This window comes from Ovis canadensis, chromosome 13, assembly GCF_042477335.2.
Source record: "Ovis canadensis isolate MfBH-ARS-UI-01 breed Bighorn chromosome 13, ARS-UI_OviCan_v2, whole genome shotgun sequence".
Taxonomy (NCBI): Eukaryota; Metazoa; Chordata; class Mammalia; order Artiodactyla; family Bovidae; genus Ovis; species Ovis canadensis.
In genome coordinates this window covers 74,533,675-74,560,360 of record NC_091257.1, presented here as the reverse complement: position 1 = coordinate 74,560,360, position 26,686 = coordinate 74,533,675, and the positions used below count along the sequence as shown (strand labels likewise).

At 44.9% G+C, this 26,686-nt stretch overlaps 2 protein-coding genes across 5 annotated transcripts in view; both read left to right on the top strand.

Moving 5' to 3' along the window:
• CASS4 (Cas scaffold protein family member 4) overlaps positions 1–19,985 on the top strand; it is a 38,489-nt gene extending 18,504 nt beyond the window's left edge. For both annotated transcript variants that reach the window (XM_069546840.1, XM_069546842.1), the window contains 6 exons: positions 4,475–4,891; positions 9,803–9,904; positions 11,651–11,731; positions 12,849–14,159; positions 15,046–15,123; positions 18,495–19,985. In XM_069546840.1, coding sequence (XP_069402941.1) covers positions 4,475–4,891; positions 9,803–9,904; positions 11,651–11,731; positions 12,849–14,159; positions 15,046–15,123; positions 18,495–18,905 — 2,400 coding nt within the window. In that variant the 3' untranslated portion in view covers positions 18,906–19,985. The remainder of the gene's footprint in view (positions 1–4,474; positions 4,892–9,802; positions 9,905–11,650; positions 11,732–12,848; positions 14,160–15,045; positions 15,124–18,494) is intronic.
• A 2,905-nt stretch (positions 19,986–22,890) lies between these two features.
• Positions 22,891–26,686, top strand: part of RTF2 (replication termination factor 2) — a 50,545-nt gene continuing 46,749 nt past the window's right edge. The window contains exons 1-2 of one of the 3 annotated variants that reach the window (XM_069546837.1): positions 22,906–23,069; positions 23,155–23,228. The gene's annotated coding sequence lies outside the window, so the exon portion shown is untranslated. Of the gene's footprint in view, positions 23,070–23,154; positions 23,229–25,640; positions 25,731–26,686 lie in introns of those variants that run through there. The other 2 variants (XM_069546835.1, XM_069546838.1) reach the window with 2 other exon arrangements.

Genomic DNA, 26,686 nt, shown 5'->3' with positions numbered 1-26,686 from the left:
GATCGCAACTTCCATGGCCGGTTCCCAGGAAAATATTCCCTAAGCCCTAATCCACCCCCCCTTCCCAACTGCACTCAGAATTCCTCATAACTTTCTGTATTTTTCTTGGCTGCACTTAAGAGAAGTAGAAACCCTGTGTTTATTTCTGTTATGATTGGAGTGTGTCTCCTCTGCTAGGATATACACCACTATGAGATCGGGAACTGTTTTCTTCACCACTTTATCTCCCCAGAGTGCCAGGCATATAGTTGATGCTCAAACTTGATGTATGAGTAAATGAAGCTAGCTAATTATTCCCGTGGCTCATTGCCAGTTCAGTACGGATTAGCACTTTGCATCTGGCCATCGTGTGAACGTCTCCTCAGAGAGAGAAACTCTTATTCTTTGCCTCTGTTTCCCTAGTCTCCTTCCTTTCTCCCAACTGGTGTATGAAGATGGGTATTTGGGGGAAAGGTCCTTTTTGGAAATTGGCAAGGAAGGTTTCTTCTGTTGTACTTAGGATCTAACTGTCTTTGTGCCCAAAGAGAATAAAAATATAAATACATGCCTTCCTTCATCTCTTGTCTACACAAATGTTCCCAAATTAATACTACCCTGAAAGCCCCTGATCTCACCTGATCTTGGAATCTAAGCAGAGTTGGGTCTGGTCAGTACTTGCATGAGAGACCACGGGCATACTGGGTGCTGGAGGTCTTTTGGGCTTCCCCAGTGGCCCTGGGGGTAAAGAATCCTCATGCAATGCAGGAGATGCAGGAGACACAGGTACAGTCCCTGAGTTGGGAAGATCCCCTGGAGGAGGAAATGGCAACCCACTTCAGTATTTTTGCCTGGGAAATCCCAGAGACAAAGGAGCCAGGCAGGCTACAGTCCATGGGGTCTCGAAGAGCAGGACACCACTGAGCATTCACACACAAAGAATAACCTGGGGTGGCCTCAGCGATGGTCATGGTTGTAATCAGAACGCTGTTGCAGTAGCTCATCAGTCCCTTCGCTCTGTTGTCTGCAAAGCGTTCAGTGCAGTATCAGGGACATAAGAGCTCGATACCTGTTCGCTGAGGCTGCTATTTCTTTTTTTGTTTAATTAGATTAATTCATTTTTATTTTTGGCTGTGCTGGGTCTTCATTGCTTCTCTCTGGTTGAGGCAAGCAGGGGCTACTCTCTAGTCACAGTCTGTGGGCTTCTCGTTGCGGTGGGTTCTCTTGTTGCTGAGCACAGGCTCCAGGGCATGTGGGCTTCAGTAGCTGCGGCTCCCAGGCTCGAGAGCACGGGCTCAGCAGTTGCAGTGCATGGGCTCAGTTGCATGTGGGATCTTCCCGGACCAGGGGTGGAAGCCACGTCTCCTGCACTGGCAGGCGGATTCCTCACTCCTCAGCCACCAGGGAAACCCGAGGCTGCTATCTCTCATTCTCCCCACGCTGCCGGCCGGTCCGTGAAAGTCTGGCTTGGTCCCAATGGGGTTCTTTCTTAACATGCCCAGAGGGCCCTCGTCTCCAAGTCCTGTGGATGAACGTGGCGGAGGAGCCCAGCCTTCCCGTGTTGTGGTCAGGGACAGCCTCTACAGGAAGTGACTTAAGCTGAGATCTGAAGGATGAGGAGTCAGTTGTGCAAATATATGGCTGAAGACTGTTCAGGAGCAGGAGGACTCACAAGGGCAAAGGTCCTGAGGTGGAAGTAATCAGTGCCTTGGAGAAAGAAAACGAGGCAGCTGGAGGAAAATTAACAGAAGAGAAGCACTAAAATTAACAAGAGGAAGTCACTCAAGCCTGGCAATCAGGCAGAGAGTTTAGGTTTTGTTCTAAAGGTGGTTCTAAGCAATTGGACATTTTTAAACAACAGACCAACAGTCTGATTTACGTGTAAAAAATATCATTCTATACAAATCAAAACTACAATGAGGTAGTCAGATTGGCCATCATTAAAAACTCTACAAAACAATAAATGCTGGCAAGGGTGTGGAGAAAAAGGGAAGCCTCCCATACTGTTGGTGGGAATGTATTAATAAATTAGTACAGCCAAAGGAGAATACTGTGGAGGTTCCTTAAAAAACTAAAAATAGAGCTACCAAATGACCTTGCAATCCCACGGCTGGCATATATCTGGAGAAAACTGTAATTCAAAAGGACACATGCACCTCAGCATTCATTGCACCATTATTCACAATAGCCAAGACACGGACGCAACCTAAAGGTCCATTGGCAGAGGAATGGATAAAGAAGATGTGGTACCATGGAATATTACTCAGCCATTAAAGAGTGAAATACCATCATTTGCAGCAACATGGATTATCATACTAATTGAAGTAAACCAGAGAAGGAGAAATATATAAAATGTCATTCTGATTGGTGTCTAGAGAATGAATTGGAAGGAGAAGGGTGCAATAATGGATATGAAGAGAAAACGTCGAGTCCATGGGACCTCAGACAAGTCATCTGATCTCTCTGACCCTGTTTCCTCATCTGTAAATTGGGAAGAAGAAAACCTACCTCTGAGGCACCTGAGAATTAACTGATATAATGGCTTCAGTGTCCCCAACACAAAATAATTCCCCATTCAGTATAGTCTACTGTTAGCTCCCTTTTCTGGGAGAGGAATTCTCCAAGATTTCTTACATGTATTTAATTCTTTTTTAACATAAATATTGATAGTCTTTGTTATTAAAGCTTTGAGACATTAATTGACTGCAGGAGGTGTCTCTGGACCAGTTATAACAAAATACTATTCTGACGGGAATCCTTTTCTAGCAACATAGTTAGGGTTTTCCTTTGCTGTGACTGTATGCCCTTTAGGGTGTGAGCTGCCGCTCTGAAGATTGCAGACTGTCCATGGAAAGTAAACCATGTCTCCAGACCAAGACTGTCAATGTCCATTTTGGACAGTAGTGGGTGCCTGATCAGGCGGGTGATCACACAAGGCAGTTGTTCTTTAGACAAGTATCCCCTTTGGCAACAGACAAGTCCACCAGCTAAGCTGTTGCCAATCTGGGTGCTTCCAAGCAACTGCCATATTGAAGCAACTGCTCTGCCTAAACACACTATCTTATTTCTAGACAAATGCAAGCACCTTTAAGATGATGGGTTTTTTCTTCTCAGAGTGTGTTAGATGTATTTCATTGGAATTGTGATGATAGATTGGAGACTGTGTTTTGCTTTCTGTTTTCTCCCCAGTGTGAACAAAGTCTCATTTTCAAAAAGGTAAAATCATAACTCTCATGCAAATATGAAATGAACTCATGTCAAGGATTTTATTAAACTGATTAATTAATGAGGGAACCGGAAAAAGGTTAAAATCAGGTCAAGGGGCATTTGAGGAGCTAGGTATTTGTAGGCAGTACAGTACCATTGCTGTCATTATAACAGGTGGGGTTTTTTGTTGTTGTTTGGGATTTTTTGAGAACCATGTAGCTTACAGAAACAGCATGGGTCTGAGAATTAGGAGATTGTTTATATTTTGATCCCGGCTGTGTAGACTAGTCACTTACCCTCTGTGTCTTTGTTTCACTGTACGTGAATAAATGAGCATTAATGGAGCCTGTGCTCTGAGCCTGGGTCCATGCTCAATGCTGCGAGAGAACACCAAATCGAGCAAGATGTGATCCCCAAAGTTATGGAGCTTCCAAGGCCAGCCAGGAGAAAAGCAACAACCAGGCAAAGAGTAATAGAATCGTTTTGACAGTTTGCAGCCAGGCTTTACTGAGCACTTACAAAGTGCCAGGAGCTGTTCAGTGAGCTTTCTATACATATCAACCCATTTAATCAATAACTTTGTGAGGCAGAGGTGGCGCTAGTGGTAAAGAATCTGCCTGCAGTGCAGGAGATTCAGGAGATGTGGGTTCAATCCCAGAGTCGGGAAGATCCCCTGGAGGAAGAAATGGCAACCTACTCCAATATTCTTGCCTGGAGAATCCCATGGTCAGAGAAGCCTGGAAGGCTACAGTCCAAAGGGTTGGAAAGAGTTGGACATGAGTGACTGAGCACACCCACATGAGGTAGATAGTGCTATTATTCCCATTTTACAGACAAGGAGACTGAGGCCCAAAGATAGTGGCTAATTTACTTAAGGGCACAGAGCTAGGAAGTCAGAGCCAGGATTTCAACCTTGTTCTGTGCTAGGCTGCCATCTACCATATAACTCGGGTGGGTCATTTGCTCAGTCACTCAGTGGTGTCCAAGTCTTTGTGACCCACAGACTGCAGTATCATCTCCACGATCTTGCTTAAGCTCATGTCCATTGAGTCAGTGATAGGTAAGACTACCTGGAAGTTCTGACATTTCACCTGAGACTCTCCTCACCTCCCCAAGTATGGCTAGAAATAAATTGGGCAAACAGCTGGGACAAGAGTCTCTGGGGGGGTGGGGGTGTGAGGGGAGGAAATGAGATAAAGGAGCAGCTGTGACTGTGTTCTAAGCTAGTGGTGTGGCAGTCTTGGTCCTTGGCAATAACAATGACTGTGAATTCTTTCTCTCCCATCTCCAGACCCTCTTGGCCAAGGCACTTTATGACAACCACCCCGACTGCGCCGATGAGCTGGCTTTCTGCAGAGGAGACATCCTGACAATTCTGGAACAAAATGTGCCAGAAAGTGAAGGCTGGTGGAAGTGTCTGCTCCACGGGAGGCAAGGCCTGGCCCCTGCCAACCGCCTCCAAATCCTAGCGGAGGCCCCCACAGACAGGCCTCGTCCCCCTTTCCTGAAAGGCCTAGACAATGCTCCCGCCATCTCCCAGGAGACCTATGAGGTGCCTGCCCTGCTCAACCCCTCATCTCCTGTGTACGAGCAGATGAAGAGTTGGGTAGAGGGGCCCCCGCCTCCCACAGTCCAAGTTTACGAAGTCCCTGACCCACCTACCTGTGCCAGAATCGTCTGTGAAAAGACCCTAAGCTTTCCAAAACAGGTAAGTACATTTCCAGACAGAAGAAATAGATCAAAAGGTAGGAAGCACCCAGGGCCTAAATATCCTTGAATTGTGTGTGTCCATCAGGGGAGCAAACGTACAGGATGGGAACCAGTCAGTTGGGGTGACTGGGTTGTCATTAACACTCTGGGTACCCTGGTGGTCCCTGGCTTGCCAAGACACCCACACTTTGCAGGAAACTGAATGCTTAGTTGAGCTGAGTCTGAAAGAATGATAACATTCACAGTGGTCTCTTTTTACACTAGGAAGAAACATTAGTTAAATGGAGGGGTTGAATTTCCATGGGTCAAAGGCAAGAAATCATTCATCAGATTTAAAATATGTGTTCCTTTCAACCTAGAAAGGATTTCCAGAATTGTTGCAAAAATATACGAGAAGGCAGAAATATATCTGAATGAAGAAGTCATAGCCATTACAGTATTATTTGTTACAGGGAAAAATTCGAGTTGCCTAAAGGAATATTCATGGAGAATTGATTACATAAGTTTTGGCAGTACCCTGCGACGAGCCACTGTGTGTGTGTGTGTGTGTGTGTGTGTGTGTGTGTGTGTGTGTACTGCAGTTATTGGGGGGGAAAAAGGGAGGGGAAAAGAACCATTTAAATAAAAACAAACAAACCAAAAAAAACTTTAAAAAGTATGTGTGTATATGTATGCACTGAAAAGAACACACACTAGCAGTGGTCACCCTTAGGAAGTGGAACTGGTTAAGCAGAAAGTGAAAGAAGTCATTAAACAGGGATCTATACTTTATTCGCTTCTGTGTCCCCTGCATCTTGGACGTGCCTAGCCTGGGGTGGGTACTTGATAAATATTTGATGAACAAAGAGACTAAGAGGTTGATTTGTGTGTTATATAGAACATGTATTACATCTGTAATTTTTAAAAAGTAACATTTTTTTAAAGCCGAGGAAAAGAAGCACTTCATAAATGCAGAATGAAACTTTTTTTTTTTAAATAGGAGAGGAAGGGACTTCCCTGGTGGTCAAGTTGTTAAGATTTCTCCTCCCAATGCAGAGAGTGCAGGTTCAATCCCTGGTTGGGAAGCTAAGATCCTACATGCCTTGGGGCTAAAAACCCAAAACGTAAAATAGAAGCAGTATTGTATCAAATTCAGTAAAGACTTTAAAAATGGTCCACATCAAAAAAAAAAGAACAAAGAAGCAGAAATTTGAAAGAAAAAAAAATTAATGCACTGTTTCCCTCCAAGCCCTGGCCTTCATGAGGTGTTAAGAATGCAGCACAGTCTTGCACGATCTTCAGTCACTGCAAGCATTTCCTGCCATCACACACTTTGTTTTCAGCTCAGATGACACATTCCACCTGGCCTCAGCTCTGCACAGAGGTCCTGATGAGGCCCTAGGCCAGGAGAGGCTACTCCTCCCATGTATATACTGTCCCTCCTCCCAGGAATGTCCCACTTACCCTGCAGGCCTCTTCCACACCAGTTTCTTCTTAGATTCCATAAGAGACTTTTTAAAAGTCTTTATTGAATTTGTTACAATATTGCTCCTGTTTTATGTTTTGGGGGGTTTTGGGGAATGAGGGGGGCATGTGGGATCTTAGCTCCCTGACCAGGGATGGAACCTGCTCACCCGGCACTGGAAGGTGAAGTCTTAACCTCTGGACCATCAGGGAAGTCCCTAAGAGATTCTGAATACTTCAGATTGCCTGCCTCCCCGGGCTGCCAGGCAGACAACCCGTGTTACACAGAACAGCTGCCCCTCTAGGCACCAACTACAAACACCAGAAAGAGGTGGCTGATTGTCCTGCAGCCATCCTTGAGGTGGACCTGAAGTCCCTTTTCTGGAACAACTGGCCCAAATCTAGGCCTGGCACACTCAGATGTCATCTGAGCAGCTGACCCAGAGTGGCGCCTGGGTGCTGGCTCCTCTGAGAGCGAGTGGCCTGGGCTGAAGTTAATTGAGTTGCTCCCTGATGGCTCAGTTGGTAAAAAATCTGCCTGCATTGCAGGAGACCCTGGTTCGATTCCTGGGTCGGGAAGATCTGCTGGAGAAGGGCAAGGTTACCCACTCCAGTATTCTTGGGCTTCCCTTGTGGCTCAGCTGATAAAGAATCTGCCTGCAAAATGGGAGACCTGGGTTTAATCCCTGGGTTGGGAAGATCCCCTGGAGAAGGGAAAGGCTACCCACTCCAATATTCTGGCCATGGACCGTATAGTCCATGGGGTCACAAAGAGTTGGACACAACTGAGCGACTTTCACTTTCAAAGGAAAGAAAAAAACACAATCAAAGGCCAAATGGGACGAACTAAGAGAGTGGCGTTTACGTGTATACACTACCATGTGTAAAACAAATAGCTAGTGGGAAGCTGCCGCATAGTACAGGGAGCCCAGCTCAGTGATCTGTGATGACCTAGAGGGCTGGGGTGGGGATGGGGGTGAGAGAGAAGCTCAAGAGGTAGGGGATATATGTATATATATATAGCTGATTCATGTTGTTGTACAGCAGAAACTAACAACATTGTAAAGCAATTATACTCCAATAAAAAAATTTTGTTTAAATCTAAGGTCATTTTCCCTGCCCCCTAAAAGCACAGCAGGTGCAAAGTCTGCAGTTTGCTGGGGATTCTGAACCCCCAGGACCATGCCAGGCTCCTGTGAGATGCTCCATAGACATTTGTGGAATGAATGAAATGACCAGATCCAACATAACCATGGGCTCACTGTCAACTTCTAGACTGATGTTGGTATAAAAAGAGAGATGAGTTGACCATTCCAACTCAGAAAAGGGTCAGGGCATTAGCTGTAAGATTTATCCTTGACATGAAGCATGGAGACCTCACTGGTGCAGGCTGTGGCGATGGCAGAAACCACAGCCACTGAAGGGGATTTCAGAAGCCAGGGGCTCCTCACCACTCAAGCAGGTCTTGAGGTGGCCCCAGTAAAACACCTGGGGAACTTTCCTGCCTTTTATTCCTGCCTAAGTTCCCTCCATCACTGCCCTATCTATATTTTGGCCCTCTCCCCATTCCCTTTTTCATTGCCTTCTCTGTGCTTGAGGGTCTTTTAAACCAAGCAATATCATCTGCAGCTTAGAAATCAGGAATCCAGGTTCACTTGGTTTCTGCAGCAGCCACGGCCATGCTGGGTGACTGGAGACACCACAGCACCCCTCTAGACTTCTCTTTCTTGCTTTGTATCAAGAGAGGGTTCGGTTCAGTTCAGTCACGCAGTCGGGTCTGACTCTTTGCAACCCCATGGACTGCAGCATGTCAGGCTTCCCTGTCCATCACCAACTCCTGGAGCTTGCTCAAACTCATGTCCATTGAGTCGGTGATGCCATCCAACCATCTTATCATTTCTGAGTTCACCTCAAACTGTAGCCTTTGGTGATTCTGAGTAATCTGCTTCTTCCTCTACTACAGGAAGGAAGGAGCTAGAAGGATGCAAGATTATAATAACTTAAGAATCTTCCGATCCACAGAAGGCAGGCATCTCCTCCCCACTTGGGTAATCCAGTGGTGAGCTTTGAGTCTGAGACCGCTGAAAAAATAGCATTCTGAGCAGAAGCAGACGTTGGTAAAACTAAGCAAGCCCAGCCACTAGCTTTGAGCTGTTTTCCAATGGGCAGTTCACAGGCTCGGCACACGGCCCGGGGGACCCGTTTCAGAGATTCCCTTTATACTCAGGTTGAGCATCTCTAGATTTATGTTAACCAAAAATTAAAAACCAAGAAGGTGAAAATATGTCCCTTGTCTCAAGTTGTCCTCATCAGGGACTCTGCATCTTTCTAGCTGGAAGAGACCTCTGTAGATCTGAGAGAAAAAGAGACCTCTTTAGATGAGAACAACTCTTCATTTTACAAATGAGGAAATTGATTCCCTGGGAGGTGAAAGGCCCATCCAAGGTCATATCCTGATGAACACCAGAGACTAAAGTTTCCTTGTTGTGTCTGTGTCTGTCCACACCCCTGGCCTGTCAACACCCAAAACAGGGCCCTTGGCGTGTTCTTGATCTAGTTCACCTGGCTCTGTGGCTGTTACTATCTATTAATGTTTTACTTAAGTTTAACCTCTAGATCCTCAGAGTACGCAGTTCAGTCACTAGTATCCGAATCCAGAAACACAATGAAACCAACAACCCAGAAGCCCCCTCCCACCTCTCCCAGCCACTTCCCCCCAGGGTAACCACGATCTTGAGCTTTGTTTTACTTTTTATTCCAACTTCCTTATTATAATACACTGGCCTCTCTTAAAAAAAAATGACCATATAAAGTAAGTATTTGATTTTGGTTTAAATTCAGAAAGGGTAATCTTTTGTATTTCAAGTAAAAAGATCAGATTTCCTGATGAAATCTGCTTTTAGGTTTAAATTGCTTATAGACTGTCTAGTTCTTGAACTAGAGTTTCCTTCTGTCCCCTAAACCTTTCAAAACCATGTTTCTCAAAAAATGTTCCTTAGTTCCCATCTACATTTTCCAAGAAACAATGGGCATTTCTGAACTGGCTTCTTTCCACCTACAATTCCAAACCAAGGAAAGTCCCATCAAAGGCTGTAGGTTGTCTCTTGGGCAAGTGTGACCCACAAAGTCAGCTCCATAAATAGAATTCTGAGAACATCAGAATCACCTGGGGGCCCTGACGATACTGCAGATTCCCAGGCTCTCCATCAAGACTCAGAGATTCTGTGCAATGCACATGGGGCCCAGAAATCTGCATTTCCAACCCACTTCCCAGATGAGGCTGATCCACATGGTGAGGAAGACTGCCCTCCACCAGAGTCCTGCTGTCTCCAGTCTCAGAGCAAAGGGTCTCCAATGAGAGGTGCCCAGAGAATGTCCTGGCATGTTAGTGGTGCCTTTGCTGTTTCGTGGTCCATGGATGCGGTGGTAACATTTCTTTCCCTCTGTTCTTTTTTTTCTCCCCAAGGCTGTCTTCATGATTCCCAGACCTGCTCGGACCTCATTACCAGCCCTCGCTTGCCAGGTGTACGATGTGCCTGCTCAGAACCGGTGCCCACCAACCCTGAAGGTGAGCCTCATCCGTGGCCCTGCTCCGCCCCCGTTTCTCCATCTGAACTGTTGGCTCTCAGCGTCTTGCTGACCTTCCATTTCAGTTTTACCATTGAGAGATCTTTGGAGCTTCAGTTCTGACTCCAAGGGACCCATCACCGCTTAGAAACCAGCTTTGTGCCCAGGGAACCCAGACATGCTCAGAAGAATATTACTACTATTTGAATTTTGAATATTTAAAATTTTTTTACTTCACATTTGTAATACTTTATATCCATGCATATATACACACTGGAGAAAGGGTTGGCAACCCACTCCAGTTTTCTAGCCTGGAGAATCCCATGGACAGAGAAGCCTGGTCGGCTACAGTCCATAGGGTCACAAAGAGTCGGACACGATTGAGTGACTAACACAACAATATATACACACACCTATATACACATATCTGCACTTTTAAAAAGTAATAGTAACACAAAGGATATACATCATAGTCTTAACATTATTGTTGGTTATCTTAACACTGATTATCTCTGGGGGAGGAAATTTCAGGGTTTTTTTTTTTTTTTTTTTACCTTATTTGAATGTAACTGGTACATCAGTTTTGTAAGACATACTTCCTATAATCAGAAAACAATTTCACTTACTTCTTAGCCCATCAGAACTGCCCCATGACCATGCTCTCCCCTGCCCACCAAGCACAGGGGAATGGCCTGGGTGCTTCAGCCACACCTGCTTCCTGGAACCATGCCCAGAGACTCAGGTTTGAGATCTAGGGTGGGCCCTGAGCAGTAGGAATGTTAAAGCTCCCAGTTGGTTCTCAGGCTCAGCCAGGGCTGAGAGCCACAGCTTCAGTCAAAATAAAAATTCAGGCTGGTTCGGTGACTTCCTGGTTGCTCCCAGGTAGTAAGAAGTCTCGGTGGAGGGATTTAATGCTCTGAGCAGGCAGTACCAAACTTCCCCCTGCCTATAAAGTGAAAGGAGGAGACTCGGAGGAGACTCATGGCCTGAGTCTCTCCAGTGATTAGGACTCTCACTGCTGAGGGCCCAGGTTCAATCCCTGGTTGGGGAAATAAGATCCCACAAGTCATGATGTGTGGCCAAAAAAAAAAAAAAAAGCCCAAAACAAAAATCTCCAAATTTCAGCTTCGTTTCTCTTTCTTTGCAAAACCTGTTCTGGTGCTCTTTCACTTTACCTTGGAATATGGAACCTATTTTTCACATCCTAATATATGTATTTCCTAATTGTTGTACCTCCCCCACAAATGTCTATTATCTCTTGAGGTGCCATGTCTTTTGCTCATTACTGGGTGTCCATATGTCACTTAGTTCAGTGGCTAGTCATTAGTAGGCACTTAGTAAATATTTGCAGGATTAATACATGAGTTATAAACACAGGAAATTTTCTTCTGGGAAAAACAAGAAAGAAAAAAGATATAGTAAATTCCAATCTTACATTTAGTCTTCTTTAATTCAATCTTAAGGTGAACTCACAGAAGGAAATGAACTGCTGTTTTTAACTCAGACAACTGCAGCTAATTTTCTCTATAGTTTGTCCCCATTTTGATTGAGAAGGTGCTTTTTTTAAAAAACACAGAGCCCATTGTTGAAAATGTATTCAGAACAGCACACACTTGAGCCATAAAACCATCATGACTGAAAGCTCCAAAGGCTTCAGTGATTTGTGTTTTCACGTTGAGATGGTTTGTGATGTGCAGTCACCAGGAAGGAAAATTCCAAGTTGACCTGCTTCGTGGTCTTTTCCTAGGAGCCAGGCACGCAGCAGCTATATGATATCCCCCCCAGCCCCCAAAAGGCAGCACTGGGTCCCCCGGCCAGCCAAACAAATGTAAGTATGATCAGCACTGAGATCTGAGACTGTGCAAACCTGAACCGCCTCGGGGAAATGTTGTTTGCTTGGTCAAAATTAGGAACTCAAATCCCTCATAGCAGAATTTACTTTACTGGAGGCAAAACTTGTAACTGCAACGGTGTTCAGGAACCAGACAAGTCATGTGGTCTAGATAAATCCTTTGACTTCCGTACGCCTCCATTTCTTTTTACAAACTTACTGTGAGAATTGACATAATCCCTGCGAAGGACCTAGTACAGGGCTTGGCACAGAGCAAGAGCGCAGGAAACTTGAGATAAATGCTTCTTGCAATCTACCTTGGAGACATGTTGCATTGAGGTAGGTTTTTATTTGTATGGAGGGGAGGTGACTTAACTTGAGATCTGTAATCTATGCTTATCAATGGATTCTGTCACTTGCATACAATAAATACACCTATGCCCAAGGTGGGCTCTCCAGGTGGCGCTAGTGATAAAGAACTCACCTGCCGATGAGGGAGACATTCTCTCCCTGGGTCAGGAAGGTCCCCTGGAGGAGGGCATGGCAACCCACTCCAGTATTCTTGCCTGGAGAGTCCCATGGACAGAGGAGCCTGGTGGTCTATAGTCCATGGGGTCGCCGAGAGTGGGACATGACTGAAGTGACTCAGCAAGTACGCACTCATGCCTGAGGTGGCGTCTCAGCAGTGTCATGTGGGATGCACAGGAGTTTGTTAGATGGAAAGCAAGGGGTTGAGTGGACACTGAGAACAGAACAGAGGAACCAGCTTGGACAGAATTAAACATAGCTGTGCAGGAGAGCATTTTGGGTTCAGAGAAAGGTAAGCAGCCTGAGTCGCTGGTCCTTGAAGGAGGGGAGTGCCAGGTGTGGTGGCAGAGGCAGAGAGTGAGGAGACTCAAAAGGAGGCTGGAGCCAGACTGTGAAGGGCTTGAGTGGTGGCGGAAGTGGGAAGCCACTGCAGAAACTTGAGCAGAGGAGTGACCATCAGGCTTTCAAGATGCACAGTGCCCAGCGCTTGGTGGCTCCTCAGTGTTATACACATGAATCCCCCGAGTCGCTCACACTGTCTTTTCCTTAAACTAAATAATGGGTGACTTTGTGTGGTTCTTCACAGAGGCAGAATATTCCCCCGACATCAAGCATCGCCTTAAGGAGGGGTGGCTGCAACACATTGCCAAGCCCTCAGAAATCAGAATGGGTTTATGACACGCCAGTGTCTCTGGAAAAGGCTGATGTAAGAAATGCATCTCCAAGTAGCTCTGTGGAAAAATCGGGGCACCATGCCCTCCCCAGGTGTATGTCCAGCTTCCACAGCCCTCCGAGCAGCAGAGCAGGGACTCCCAGTCCACACCCACAGAAAAACATGCCCATGCAGAAAAAATTCAGCCTTCCAGAAATTCCTTCTTATAGCTTTCCACTAGCCAAGGGTGCATTCCCTTTGGATGAAGGTGTCAGCTACAAGGTTCCTTCAAGTTTTCTGATCCCCCGAGTGGAGCAGCAGAACACCAAGCCGAATATTTACGACATCCCTAAAGCAAGGCCGAGGGACCCTCAGTCTGGGAAAGAGCTGGGAAAAGCCAACATGCCTTCAGAGAATTCCTTGGACCATAACTCCTCATGGTTTTCCAGCCAGGCAGCATCGCTGTCCCCTGAACCAGACAGCTCTTCTGTGTCCAGCTCTGACAGTAGAGCCAGCATTCTTTCCTCCTGCTCCTCCACATCCACTGACTCTTCGTCCAGCTCCTTCTCAGAGGAGTCAGCCAGAGAGCTCCCCTTGGACCTGGACCTGGCCAGAGAGACGGTCACAGTTCTGCAGCACAAGGTGGCCAACTCCGTCGGGGGCCTGATGCTCTTTGTCAGTAGGAAGTGGAGGTTCAGGGACTCTCTGGAGGCCAACATCGATGCAATCCGCAGGGCCGCTGACCGCACAGAGGAATCCTTGAGAGAATTCCTGGATTTTGCCCAAGGAGTCTGTGGAACCACCTGCAACCTCACCAACAGTAACCTTCAGGCCAGAATTAGGGATCAGCTACAGACGATCTCCAACTCCTACCAAATCCTGCTTGAAACAAAGGAAAGGCTGGAGAGCTGCGATTGGTCCCTGGAAGTCCTTGTGACCGACAAAATCCAGAACAGCCCGGATGACCTGGAGAGATTTGTTCAGGTGGCACGGATGGTTCCAGAAGACGTCAAGAGGTTCGCCTCCATCATCATTGCCAATGGGAGGCTCCTTTTCAAGCCGAACTGTGAAAAGGAAGATCCCGTGCAATTGACCCCAAGTGCAGAGTTTAAGCTTGCCAAATCCATCCAGCTTCCCAAAAGGGAGATTGAATCCTATCAAAGGAACACTCCTTTTCATAAGCAAAAAGAAAGCAAACACTCTCCTGAACTACTAGAGAAGAACAGGACAAATGTTTGTGAACAGGTGAGTTCAGAGTTCCACGTGGTATTAATACAATATAAGGGGGCTTTCCATTTTTATCTGGAGTGGTCACCCATAAGTTAGATGCTGAGAATCTACTATTTCATCTTTGGGGAGGCATGAGTTCCATTTTCCAGAAAATAAAAATCATGAAGGTAGAATTCTGCATGAGATCTTAGTAAGAAGAAAGATGATGTTTTAATATCAAGACAAACAGGATGTCTATTTGGACATTTTAGGCTTTAGGGCTTCCCTCTGATGCCAGGATAAGAATGGATTCTGAACACCTTCTGAAACCTGTTCTTTGAGCAAAATTTTTAGTCTCACCATCAAGTTTCCTTGCACTTTGGAAAGTTATAAACTGAGTCATTGTCAGTGTGCTTCTTAGGAACATAAGAGGAAGTATAAACACTCTTCCAAATTGTCCATGGTCCTAGCAGCCTCCAGACCTCTAGTTACTCTTAGAAATACTTTTCCTCCATGAGATGAGACACTATAGTTAGACACCTTTAGTTCAAGAATTGCAAGTTGCAGGAGATGCAGCAGGTAACAGGGGCTGTGTCACAGGATAACTTGGTGCTTTTGGCCCCAGTCTTGGGGTTTTCTGCTGACATGCCTGGTGGTGCAAGAGCTTTAAGACATTCCGGAGAAACTGGACATTTAGATATTTTTCATTTCCGGTTAAACTCTGTGTCCTTCTGTTAGGCTGTGTTGACAGGCAAAATTCAACTCTTAACCTGCTAAAATCTTCTTTGTTGGCAAAAGGTATCATAGGCAGAACCTCAACAAAAGCATAAAGAGGAATGCTCAAGTTTTAAAGTGGATTAAACAGCTATGCAGTAGGTAAAGACCATTTTGGTTGGTAATTTGAAGGGATTTTATATTTCAGAAGTTGCCTTGCCTGGAAGAGAGAGAAAAGCCCATCTTGGAACAAAGGTCGGATGAAAACAGCGACTTAGAAACACAGGTAAGTGATGATGCTGACTAACTCTCCAACCCTTCTAATTGACTGAAACGCTTTATCCCCGGAGACATCTCCTGCTTGAATAATTCAACATCACAGCCCTGACCCATATGGGAGGAGACTTGGTTTTGTGATAGTTCTTCCTTATTTACAGTAGAAGGAACCCTGGAGATGAACTAGCCCAGTGAGCCCCCAAGTGTGGAACACGGTCCTTTGACCATTAGTGAAATAATTCTAGGTCCTCTGCAAGTTTATCAATGACCTGGCATTAAGTCATATGGCCTAACATTCTTTTCATTCCCCCCCGCCTCCCCCCGCCCCTGCCCTTTGGCTTAAACAATAGAAATTTATTTTCTCACAATTCTGGAGGCTAGAAATCCAAAATCAAGGTTCGTTTCTTCTGAGGCACCTCTTTCCCTGGCTTGTACATGATCGTCTTCTCATTGTGTCTTCACTTAATTTACCTTCTATCCGTTTATCGGTCTGACATTCTCTTTTAATGTTTCTGATTACAACAGAAAAACCATTTTGGTTTGAGGCTTGTGTACCTTCAGTACCTCTTTGACGTATGATGTTCTTTTTAATTTATTTAATTAATTTATTTTTTTTATGTTCTTTGTTAAATCAAAGATATTATCATTGTGCTTAATTTTAATTGGCCACCTCCTATTGCTGGCAAATGATACTAGTTTTCCATTTACCAATTTAAACAGTTTTAAGTAAAAACGATCGTTTAAAGATAAAGACGAAGCCAACTGAAGTCAAGAGGAAGGTAGAAACTTCACAGCGTGTGAAGGTTTTCTTTGCATAACTGAAGCCTGGGAACCAGTGAACCCACTCAACTTTCCAGCTGGGGGATCAGGGTAGGCAAGGAGGGTCAGAGTTATTCAGTGATATGGATAAGATTGTTGCCTTTTCAGAGGCCAGCTAGGATAATAACCCAGGCCTCCTGATGGTTCGTTCTGCGAATCCAAACCCCAAACTTAGTGGCCTGTCACATTGCTAAAAGTCATGCTATTTTATTCAACATGAAGTCTGTCTTGGACTAGCAATTCTCAAATTTGAGAGTGTGTCACAGTTTCCTATAGGGCTTGTTAAAATCCAGAGAACTGGGTCCCACCCCAGTGTTCAGGATGCAGTAAGTCTAGGGTAGGGCCTGAGAATTTTCTTTTCTAATAAGTTCTCAGGTGCTACTGGTGCAGTGGTCCAAGGACACTTGGAAATATCCTGCTTTAGACTGACTACTTCTTAGTGTGGGTAGAGGGACCACTGACCATTGGGCAGACAATTCTCCGTCATGTGGGATGAACCATTCAGCGTCCCTAGTCCCCTGACTGCTGGCATCCTGTGGTGCTCCCTCATCAGTGTGACAACCAAAAATACCTCCAGAGATTTCCAACACCCCAGGATAAAAGGCAGCACATTGTTTGTTTACCTACAGGTAATACCCTCAAGCTAAGATGCCAACATTCCAATTCCCCAGATGGTTGCTTCTCATTTCTAGCCTCTGATGCATTCTTCTCATGCTTCCTGCCCCTCCAAGAGTCTACCACAGCTAACACTCTGATCTTTTCTTCATCACTTGTCCTTGTTTGTGCTGCTACAACAAAGTACAGTAGTCTGGGTGGCTTGCAAATAAGAGAAATTTATGTCTCACTGTCCTGTAGACTAGGAGTCTAAGGTCAGGATGCCAGCATGGTCAGGTTCTGGTGAGAGATCCCTCCCAGGCTTCGGACCTGGCAAAGGACACAGGTGGGAAGCAAGCTCTCACATGACCCTTATAAGAGCACTAATCCCCCACTCTGGGGGCCATGAACCACCGGGGAAGCCCTAATTCTAGTCACCACCTCCCAAAGGCTCCATCTCCTAATACCTTTCCCTTGAGGGGTTAGAATTTCATGATACAAATTTTAGGGAGACACAGTCAGACCATAACGCAGTCTGAGTGCTTCTGAGCTGTGAGTTTTGAGATCTTAGATTGATAAAAGGGTGTAGTTTAACAAAGAATGAGAATTTTAGGCTTGCTGACTTGGCTTAGAGCTCCAGAGCTTTTTTTCAGTATTTATTTATATATTTGGCTGCACCACGTCTTAGCTGTGGCATGTGGGATCTAGCTCCCTGACCAGGGATTTAAGCCTGGGTCCCTCCATTGGGAATGTGAGTCTTAACCACTGGACTGCCGGGGAAGTCCAGCCCTCCAATCTTTATTTTGCTAATTGAGTGACCCTAGGTGACCTCTTCTCTTCCGGGATACTCAATCTCCTCACCTATCACCTAACAAAGGGGATTTTGATTGTTACCTGGGGTGGCTGACACTAAATTTGATGCTGAGAATCTTTCACTAGTGAATAGGCTTTGGCGCCACATTGCAGAAAATAAAATTAACGAAAGTAAAATTCTAAATGAAACTTTAACTAGCAAGTAAGATAAATATTTTAATCTTGAAGCAAATAGGTCAGTATATTTTGATTTCTTTTGGAAATTTGGGGGAATTCAAGTTTACCTCTTATACTGGAATTAGGAAGGATTTTTTTGTAATGCTTTAAAACCTATTCTTTGAGTAAATTTTAAAATTACTCAATTTAAAATTTTAAAATTGCTCACCATCAACTCTCCTGCATTTTTTAAAATTTATAAATTTAGGGGACTTGGCTGTGGTCCAGTGGTTAAGATGTTGCCTTCCAGTGCAAGGGGTGTGGTTTGGGAGCTAAGTTCCCACATGCCTGGAAGTAAAAAAAAAAACAAAATGTAAAGCAGAAGCAATATTGTAACAAATTCAATAAAAACATTAAAAAAGGATCAACATAAAAAGAAAAAACTTTTAAAAAAAGGTATAAATTTAGTCATTGTCAGTAAGTTTCTTAGAATGGGTTTGTAATTGTTGAGAGGATTGAATATAATTTTATGTATATCTAATATGAATGATTATATATAACACAATATATAAGATTATATTTATAAGGAAGCTTTAAAAAGGATTTCCCTGGTGGCTCAGCAGTAAAGAACCTCCTTGTCAATGAGATGGCAAGGACCCAGGATTTGATCCCTGGATCGGGAAGATTTCCTGGAGGAGGAAATGGCAACCTACTCCAGTATTCTTGCCTGGAGAATCCCATGGACAGAGGAGCCTGGCGGGCTACAGTCCTTTGGGTCACAAAAGAGTTGGACAGGATTTAGCAACTAAACAACACAACATGCTTTGAATTAACATTAATTTGTTAGGCAGAATGTTACACCTGCACATGGAGCTTCCCAAACAAAACTATACTTTTTCTTATAAAAAGTCTGCAAATTAAGCAAAAACAGGAGAAGAGAGACAGTCACAGCCTGTTGCTTGCATCTCTCTAATCTGTCATCTGCTTCCCCTTCTCTAGAATTCTAGCTCCCTGGTCCCCCGACCTTTGAGTCAGCAGAATCCTGAGAAGAAAATTCGCCTTTCTGAACATTGCCGCCTCTATTTTGGGGCGCTCTTCAAAGCCATCGGCGTGCTGAACAGCAGCCTCCAGAACAGCCAACCCCCCGAGACCTTCATCACGCAGAGCAAGCTGGTCATCACGGTCGGGCAGAAGCTGGTGGACAGGCTGTGCCGGGAGACCCAGGAGCGGGACGTTCGCAATGAGATCCTGAGAGGCAGCAGCTGCCTCTGCAGCCTGCTCAAGGACTTAGCGCTGGCCACCAAGCACGCCGTGCTCCAGCACCCCAGCCCCGCCGCCCTGCAGCACCTCCAGGCCGAAGCCAAGAAGCTGGAGCAGCATGCACAGCAATTCAGGGGGATGTTGGAATAAGCCTCCTTCTCCCTGTTAAACTCTTCACTTCAGTTGCACACCCACAACCTGTGCAAGTCTGTCCTCTGGGAAAAACCAACCTGGGGGTATACAGTGGATGGCAATTGTCATGGTGCCCAAACCCAGTGTTACCGAGGGTCTGGGCAACTCCAGGGTATTGGCTTATCCCACAGAGTCAGGGAGGAGTTAGGTGTGAAGAAAGGACCTATCGTGTAGGGCCAGTGTGTGAAATGAGGTTGTGGAATCCAGTTTTTTATATTAGCTCAATGTGTGCCTGTTTTAAGTTCATTCATTCATTCAGTACTTATTTATTGGGTATCTATTGTATGTTAAATTCTAGGTGCTGGGCATGTAGCACTGAATCAGACCAAGGCTTTGCCCTCAGGGCATTTACAATCTAGTGGGGAGACAGACAAATGATGAAGAAGTACATACACAATATATTAGGTGCTAGGGAGAAGCCTACTTTGGGGCTTCTTTGGGGGCTCAGTGGTAAAGAACCCACCTGCCAATGCAGGAGACGTGGTTCGATCCCTGGTTTGGGAAGATCCCCTGGAGAAGGAAATGGTAACCCACTCCAGTATTCTTTCCTGGGAAATCCCATGGACAGAGGAGTTGGGCAGACTACAGTCCATGGGTTGGCAAGAGAGTCAGACATGACTGAGCGACCGACTAAACAACAGGGAGAAAATAGAATATGAGAATGGGGGCAGAGATTATTTTCAAGTGATTAATTTCTGTTGCATCTGCTAGAAAATGTAGTAAAATTTTCAGTTTGGATAGAATTAATTCTGTGAGACTGGTACAAATTCTGTATCTGTGACTTATACCAAATATGTATATATATATTTGCTGTTTTATCTGAACAGAGTTAAACAGCATGTTATAAGTAGCAGTAAATTTGTAACATAATATGTTCTATTGGGTTCCCTATTTATTTTGTACATTATAGATTCTGTGTTAATAAATTCAACACATGGATTGAACGTTTAGTATGTTCAATCAGAAAAGGTTTATACCTCAATAGTCTCAAATGTGTTACCATTTATAATATTATGTCAATACAGTCATGAATTGAAACGTCCTTTGCACCAGTCTTTTCTTTGGAAAGATGTTTGATCTTTGTCACTTGGGTTCTGGTACCAAAGCAAAATGTTTATTTGTGTCACGCAAATGCTTCTCCCCAAAGTGTGCAAGGAGAGGAAGTAGAGGCCAAGTTTGCACCATGCAACGCTAGCTCGGGAAAAGTAGAGCCAGGAAGTGTGGTATAAACAGCATCCCTATCACTGGGCACAGATCTGAGATTGGCCCAGAATTCCCCCTACTCCCCCGCGCCAAGTCAAACACCTCCTCTTCCTGTCCTTGCAGCTGGGGCTTTAGTTCACATTTCTATGGTTACCTCATCACTTCAAGTGGAGGTTCATGTCTTCTATGTGCCCCTCTGCCATGAGCCATCTCTAGGCTGGAAATTACCTGAAATGGTACCAGCTGCAGTTCCTATCTGCTACTCTGCACTTTTAAATTGTTGACTACCAAAAGACTGATTGTATACATGGAGTTACTCTCAGGGTCCCTAAAGAAGGATGCTGTCCTGGTGAGGCTTGGTTCTCTGCGCTAGACTAGAGACATTTTCTGGGAGCAGCCGTGATCTGTGTCAGTTAGGACTCCTGATACCATCTCTCTTAAGCAATAAAAGGAATGTATTGACTCAAGTATCTTAACATAATCCAGGGGCAAGCTGGCTTCCAAAACAGCTGCTTTGGATACCCCCAGCAGAATCATCAAGGCCCAATTTATGAGCCCCACTTTCTCTGTGTTAGCTCTCATGGTTTCAAGGTGTCTGCCATGAGTTATGGTCTTTCTTGGTCTATGGCCAGAGGGGAAGAAAGAGTCTTCTTTTCTGCTTGGACTAGTTTAGATCAGATGTCTGCCCCTAATAACTCCATGGTAAGACAGGGGTATAATACCTGAGGTGTCCTAGACCTGAGATTCACCCCTACATACACACACACACACACACACACACACACACACACACACACACAGAGCCATGTGTTCCTAGACAGATAAGGAGATGGCTCTAGCAAGAACTGTGAAATGTCTTCCCTTACTTCAAAGTAACAAGTCAGCCTGCCATAATCTCATGGATGCTGAGAGAAGACATGAGATTCTGGGGTAAGAGACCATGTCAGGGGTACCCAAGACCACCCTGAGGCCCCCTGATTCGGTAGGAAGCTTCACAGGTTCCCACATATAGTATCCCCACTCTGATCTATCACAATGAAAGGAGACAGAGCAAAATCTGCAAAGGGAAAGGTCATGTGGGAATGAAGCGCCAGGGCAGGCTCAGGCTGCCAAGAGTTACCTAGGACCTCCTTAATTCCCCTAGCTGGGAGCCATGACAATATACAGGGAGTGTGGCCCGCCAGAGAAACTCACGACAGCCTGGCCTCCAGGGTTTCACTAGGGTTGATCATGTGTGAGCCTCTGTGTGGCGTGGACCAAAGTTCCAGACTCTTTGAAGGGAAGTAGATGTCCTGTGTGAATCACATTGTTTGTACAAACGGTTTAGGCCCTGCTCCATTCTTATCAACTCAGGGATGGTGGAAACTCTCCCTGAAACCAAGTTCCTATACAACTGCCAAAGCCAATCTTGCCAGCAGGCCTTTCTAAGGATATTAGTCAGACCTGTTATTATGTCAACTCTCCTGCACAGAGTCAAAGGGCCCCTCTTATAGCCTCACAAGTGGTTACTGATTGATTTTTAAAATGAAAAAAATTATCTATTCTTATTTTCGGTTGTACTGAGTCTTCATCGCTGCTCGTGGGCTTCCTCTAGTTGCAGAGGGCATGGGCTGCTTTTGCTGCGGTGCATGGGCTTCTCATTGCAGTGGCTTCTCTCGTTGCAGAGCACAGGCTCGAGTGCTCATGGGTTTCAGTAGTTGCTGCACAGGGGCTCATCTGTTGCGGCTCTCAGGCCCTAGAGCGTGCAGGCTCAGTAGTTGTGACTTCAGGGCTCTTGGTTGTGGTGCACAGGCTCAGTTGCTCCGTGGCACATGGGATCTTTCCAGACCGGAGACAGAACCCGTCTCCCCTGCATTGGCAAGACGATCCTTAGCCACTCTACCATCAGGGAAGTGCGCTAATGCTTCATTTTTACATCATTTCTCCATACCCCTCAAGTCCCAGGGGCAATGCAAATGTGTGTGTATGTGATGCTGTGCAGACAAAGGGTTTGCATCAAAGCCATAAAAAAACCCTGAACCTGGGAAGCTCCCAATCTTTTATAGCAGTCTCTGTGTAAACCTGACCAAGCTTTGCCTCAGAGGGAGACTTTATGACACTAGACAGCAAACAATCCTGCTCTTCTGCTCTGGAGGGAGACGTTGTCTCTGTCTTCCAAGGGGGGTTGCTACATACATCCTTGACGAGATAGTCTGGAACAAAATATCAAGCCAATGCCTCTGTTCAGAAGACATGCAGAAACACGAGAGACCCCTGGAGCGCTGTGTCCCAGCCAGAACCCCTAGCAAAGTGAGAAATGGCACCGTAAAGAGTAAGGGTTGCTCCAGGGAGACACCAGTCAGTGTTTGCTCCAGGAGGCAAAGTGATGTGTTACACACTACTGATAGCAATGGGATGTATCTATTAAGTGATTACTAATTTCAGATACTGTTCTAATGCTTTAGATGTTTTAACTCATTTAGTCCTTTATAAGTGACCTAGTCGCCAGTAGGTAATAAACAGGTCCCACATGGTTTCAGAACACTATGTATGTACCTATGTATGTAGAGAGATAGAATGATCCAGAGATAGAGCCAAAAAGAGAGACAGAGACACCACAAAGAGACAGACGTCTGGAGCTATATCTATCTATATTTCTTTTTTTGAGATCAGTTTAAACCAGGGACCTTTGGCAACAAAGTATAAAACCAAAACCACTGGGTTCAAAATATTGAAAACTGCTGCTGCTAGCTAAATGAGTTTCCTTCCTTTTTTTTGAATGAGAGCAGTTAAGGGATGAGTTTCCACTGATAGATTTAATAGGATAATTACTTCTGAAAAAGTTGTAAAGTAGGATAAAATCACATATTTTAGGTTTCAGCAGCTTTTTGCTAAGTCTGTTTCTTCAGTGTCCAGAATTCTGTGCTGTTTCCTCTCAAGGTAGGAAGAGGAAAGGGTGGGTGTATGGTGGTGGTGGTGGTGGTGGTGGTAGCAACCTGACCTCAATTAAGTTAAATTTCCTCAGGAAGATGGAAGTGGTGAGAAGCCTCGTTTAGAGATCTTTCAATGTGATAGGCACTGGGGGAGCCAAGAACTGAGGTGGGTGGCAACTATTTTTCTTAACAAAGCATCTTTTTAAAATGTTCTGTTCTCCCCAAGTACGCTCCCCAGGTCTCCTGAAGCTTTCCCTTTGCAAGTTGCCCATATTTGTAGGTTATTTGCTAATGTCCTTTTCCTTTCCTTCATTCATTTAACAATCATTTATTGAACATCTCCTATCTGCCCAGGCCTCTTCTGATCACTAGATGTGCTGCAGTAGACAAAACAAAGGGTCTCATCATGCAGCTTTCGTCTCAGCTGAGGGAGATGGAATACCAGGGCCAGAGTGAGGGTGAAGGCCAGTGAGGCACTCTCTTTGGATGCAAAATGCAGACGGGCACACCCAGCACTTGGTAATAAATATAAATTATATTTTGATACAACATTAAAAATCTAAATTAATGCAAAAACTCCATGGTGAACAGGACATCAAATGTTACATTTATAACAGGTTATCAGTGATGGTAAATGCGAGGAAGAAATTAAATCAGGGTAGTGGGTAGGGTGATGGGGGAGATGTGCATTTTTAAAAAAGATTTATTTATTTTATTTTTTAGCTGGAGTGGGTATTCACTGCTGCACTCAGGCTTCCTCTAGTTGCTGCAAGCAGGGGCCGGCTTCTCTTGTAGCGGAGCACCGGCTCTAGGGCAGGTGGGCTCAGTAGTTGTGGTACGTGGGCTTAACTGCTCTGTGCTATGTGGGATCTTCCTGAACCAGGGCTCGAGCTGGTGTCCCTTGCATTGCAAGGCAGATTCTTAACTACTGGACCATCAGGGAAGCCTGAGTTCTTTGTTTTTGTTTTTAATCGCACCCTGCAGCATGGGAGATCTTACTTCCCCGACCAACAAGCAAACTCATGCCCCCTGCATTGGGAACACAGAACCTCAACTACTGGCCCGCCAGAGAACTACCAAAATGTGCCTTTTCAAATGGAGAGGTCTGGAAAGATTGCTCTGAAGAGGGGACCAGGAGCCAAGTGATGATGCCTCACTGAAGAGAGTCAGCTTGGCAAATGCAGGGGAAGAGTGTTCTGCAAAGGGAACAGCAAGGGGAGTGTGCAGAGTAGTTGTACACCTGGAGAGCAAACATACACCTTGAGAATAAATGTCGGCCTGGAGAGTAAACGTATACCTGGAGAGTTCTACCAAGTGGAGGAGATGCCAGGTGGGATAGAAAAATGAATGACATGAGCTGGGAGGTGTAGTTAGGAGCCCAGTTCATGTAAGGCCCTGTAGAGTCCTGGAATAGTTTTAATATTTCACTAAAACTGCAACGAAAAGTAACTTTTGTCGTTAATTACCGCTGCAATCACTTCCATTTTCTACTTTATTCTAACTGTCTTTGGGACACACTCCCAAGTGTAACCTTAAATGAGGCTGTGAAATTCTTTTTATTTTTTGGCCATGCCAAGAGGCATGTGGGATCTTAATTCCCCACCGGGGACTGAACCCATGCCACCTGCATTGGAAGCATAGAGTCTTAATCATTGGACCACTAGGGAAGTCCCCAGGCTGTGACATTCTTAGAGAATCCTAACACGTAGTTTTGCCTTTTTGTTTTTTCATGCTTGACTATTGGAACGAGTTATTCTGCATATCAGCTTTTTCCAGACAGAATTTAAAACTGCAGCTTTGGAAGAGCATATGGGCAGAGCTAACAGGAAATAAAACCCTCGATGGTTTAGAAGTCAGAAGTATTTAGGAACTATTTTAACAGGCAGTAGAAGCACTTAAAAGTAGTGGTTCTTAGCCTGGGCTTCAGGAAACCATGAGTAAAATGCATATATGTATAAAGTACAGTTGGGCTTCCCAGGTGGCCCAGTGGTAAAGAATCCACCTGCCAATGAAGGAGACAAGGGTTCAAACCCTAGGTCAGGAAGATCCCCTGGAGAAGGAAATGGCTACCCACTTCAGCATTTTTGGCTGGGAAATCCCATTGACAGAGGAGCCTGGCGGGCTACAGTTCATGAGTCACAAAGAGTCAGAGACGACTTAGCAACTAAAATAACAAACTGTAGCATCCTGAGTGCTTATGGATAATTTTTCTGGGGAATAAGTCCAAAGTTTTTACCAAATTCTCCAACAGGCCCAATGACCCCAGAAAGATTAAGGAATACTGATTTATTTATTTATTTTTTGAATGTTGAGTTTTTAAAAAATATAAACTCATTTATTTTAATTGGAGGTTAATTACTTTAAAATATCGTATTGGTTTTGCCATACATCAACATGAATCCGCCACAGGTATACACATGTTCCCCATCCTGAACCCCCCTTCCTCCTCCCTCTCCGTACCATCCCTCTGGGTCATCCCAGTGCACTAGCCCCAAGCATCTGGTATCATACATTGAAACTGGAATACTGATTTTTTTAATTGGCTGAACAGCATGTGAGATGTTAGTTTTCTGCTCAGGAATGGAACCGTGCTCTCTGCATGGAAGAGCAGAGTCTTAACCACTGGACTACCAGAGACGTCTCTAAGGAATACTGATTTTGGTAGAAGGTAATGGTTTTCTCTATCATGATTTCATTCCTCTCCTGCCCTTCAAGTTCACAGCTTGATCCAGGGATCAAACTTGTCACCAGGGATCCTCGTAAGGGAATATCCTTTACTGGCTCACTCCACAAAGACAGTGGGAAGAAGCAGCAAATTACAGACCTACTTCCCAGTGTGGCTGGAAATGAAATACTCTAATGAAACAACGGCAGAATACAATGCCTGACAGCTCTCAACACAAACTAGTTGCTACTGATGATAAAAATAAACCTGTACATTTTGGCTGTGTATAGTCTGCAACACAGAGTAGCTTAGAAACCAATATTCTAAAAGAGGAAACCAAGGGGGAAGAGAAAAAGCATCCAGCTGCCTGAACTTTAACGCCCGCATAGTCATTATCACTGGGTGTCACCAGTAGCTTTGGGGGGAGGAGGTGAAGGATCCTGGCATCTGTGGTTAGATGGGCCTCATTTGAAAAAGCCCCTCCCTCACCTCCTTTCCCTTCTACTTCCTAATACATACCATGGACCCAAGACATCTGGCACATCTGGGCCTCAGGGTTGTCACCTGGTAACAGAAGGCACTATACCCCATACTAAGGTTGAGAGGACAGAAGGCAAGACGCTTCCAACTCTCCCAGCATAGAATTACAGTTTGATAAAGAGCAGCTATTTTTGTTTATTCCGCCCCAAATGAATTTGGTGAGGGGTAGTTGTACTTGTCCGAAAAAATTACTGGTTTGAGAGTGTGTCTAAAGATCCTTTATTTTTGCTATTCTCTGTTTTTCTGTCCATTGCTTTAAGAGAAAACTAATCTTAGAACCCATCCCCAGCTCTCACTAGCTGTTTAACCTTGGACCAGTGCTTTTGATCTTTCCAGCCTTCTGTTTCCCTACCCTAGAAATGAGATTCTAGTTGAATGAAACATTTTTTAGGGTCTGCTGGTCAACCCTTTCAGAATAA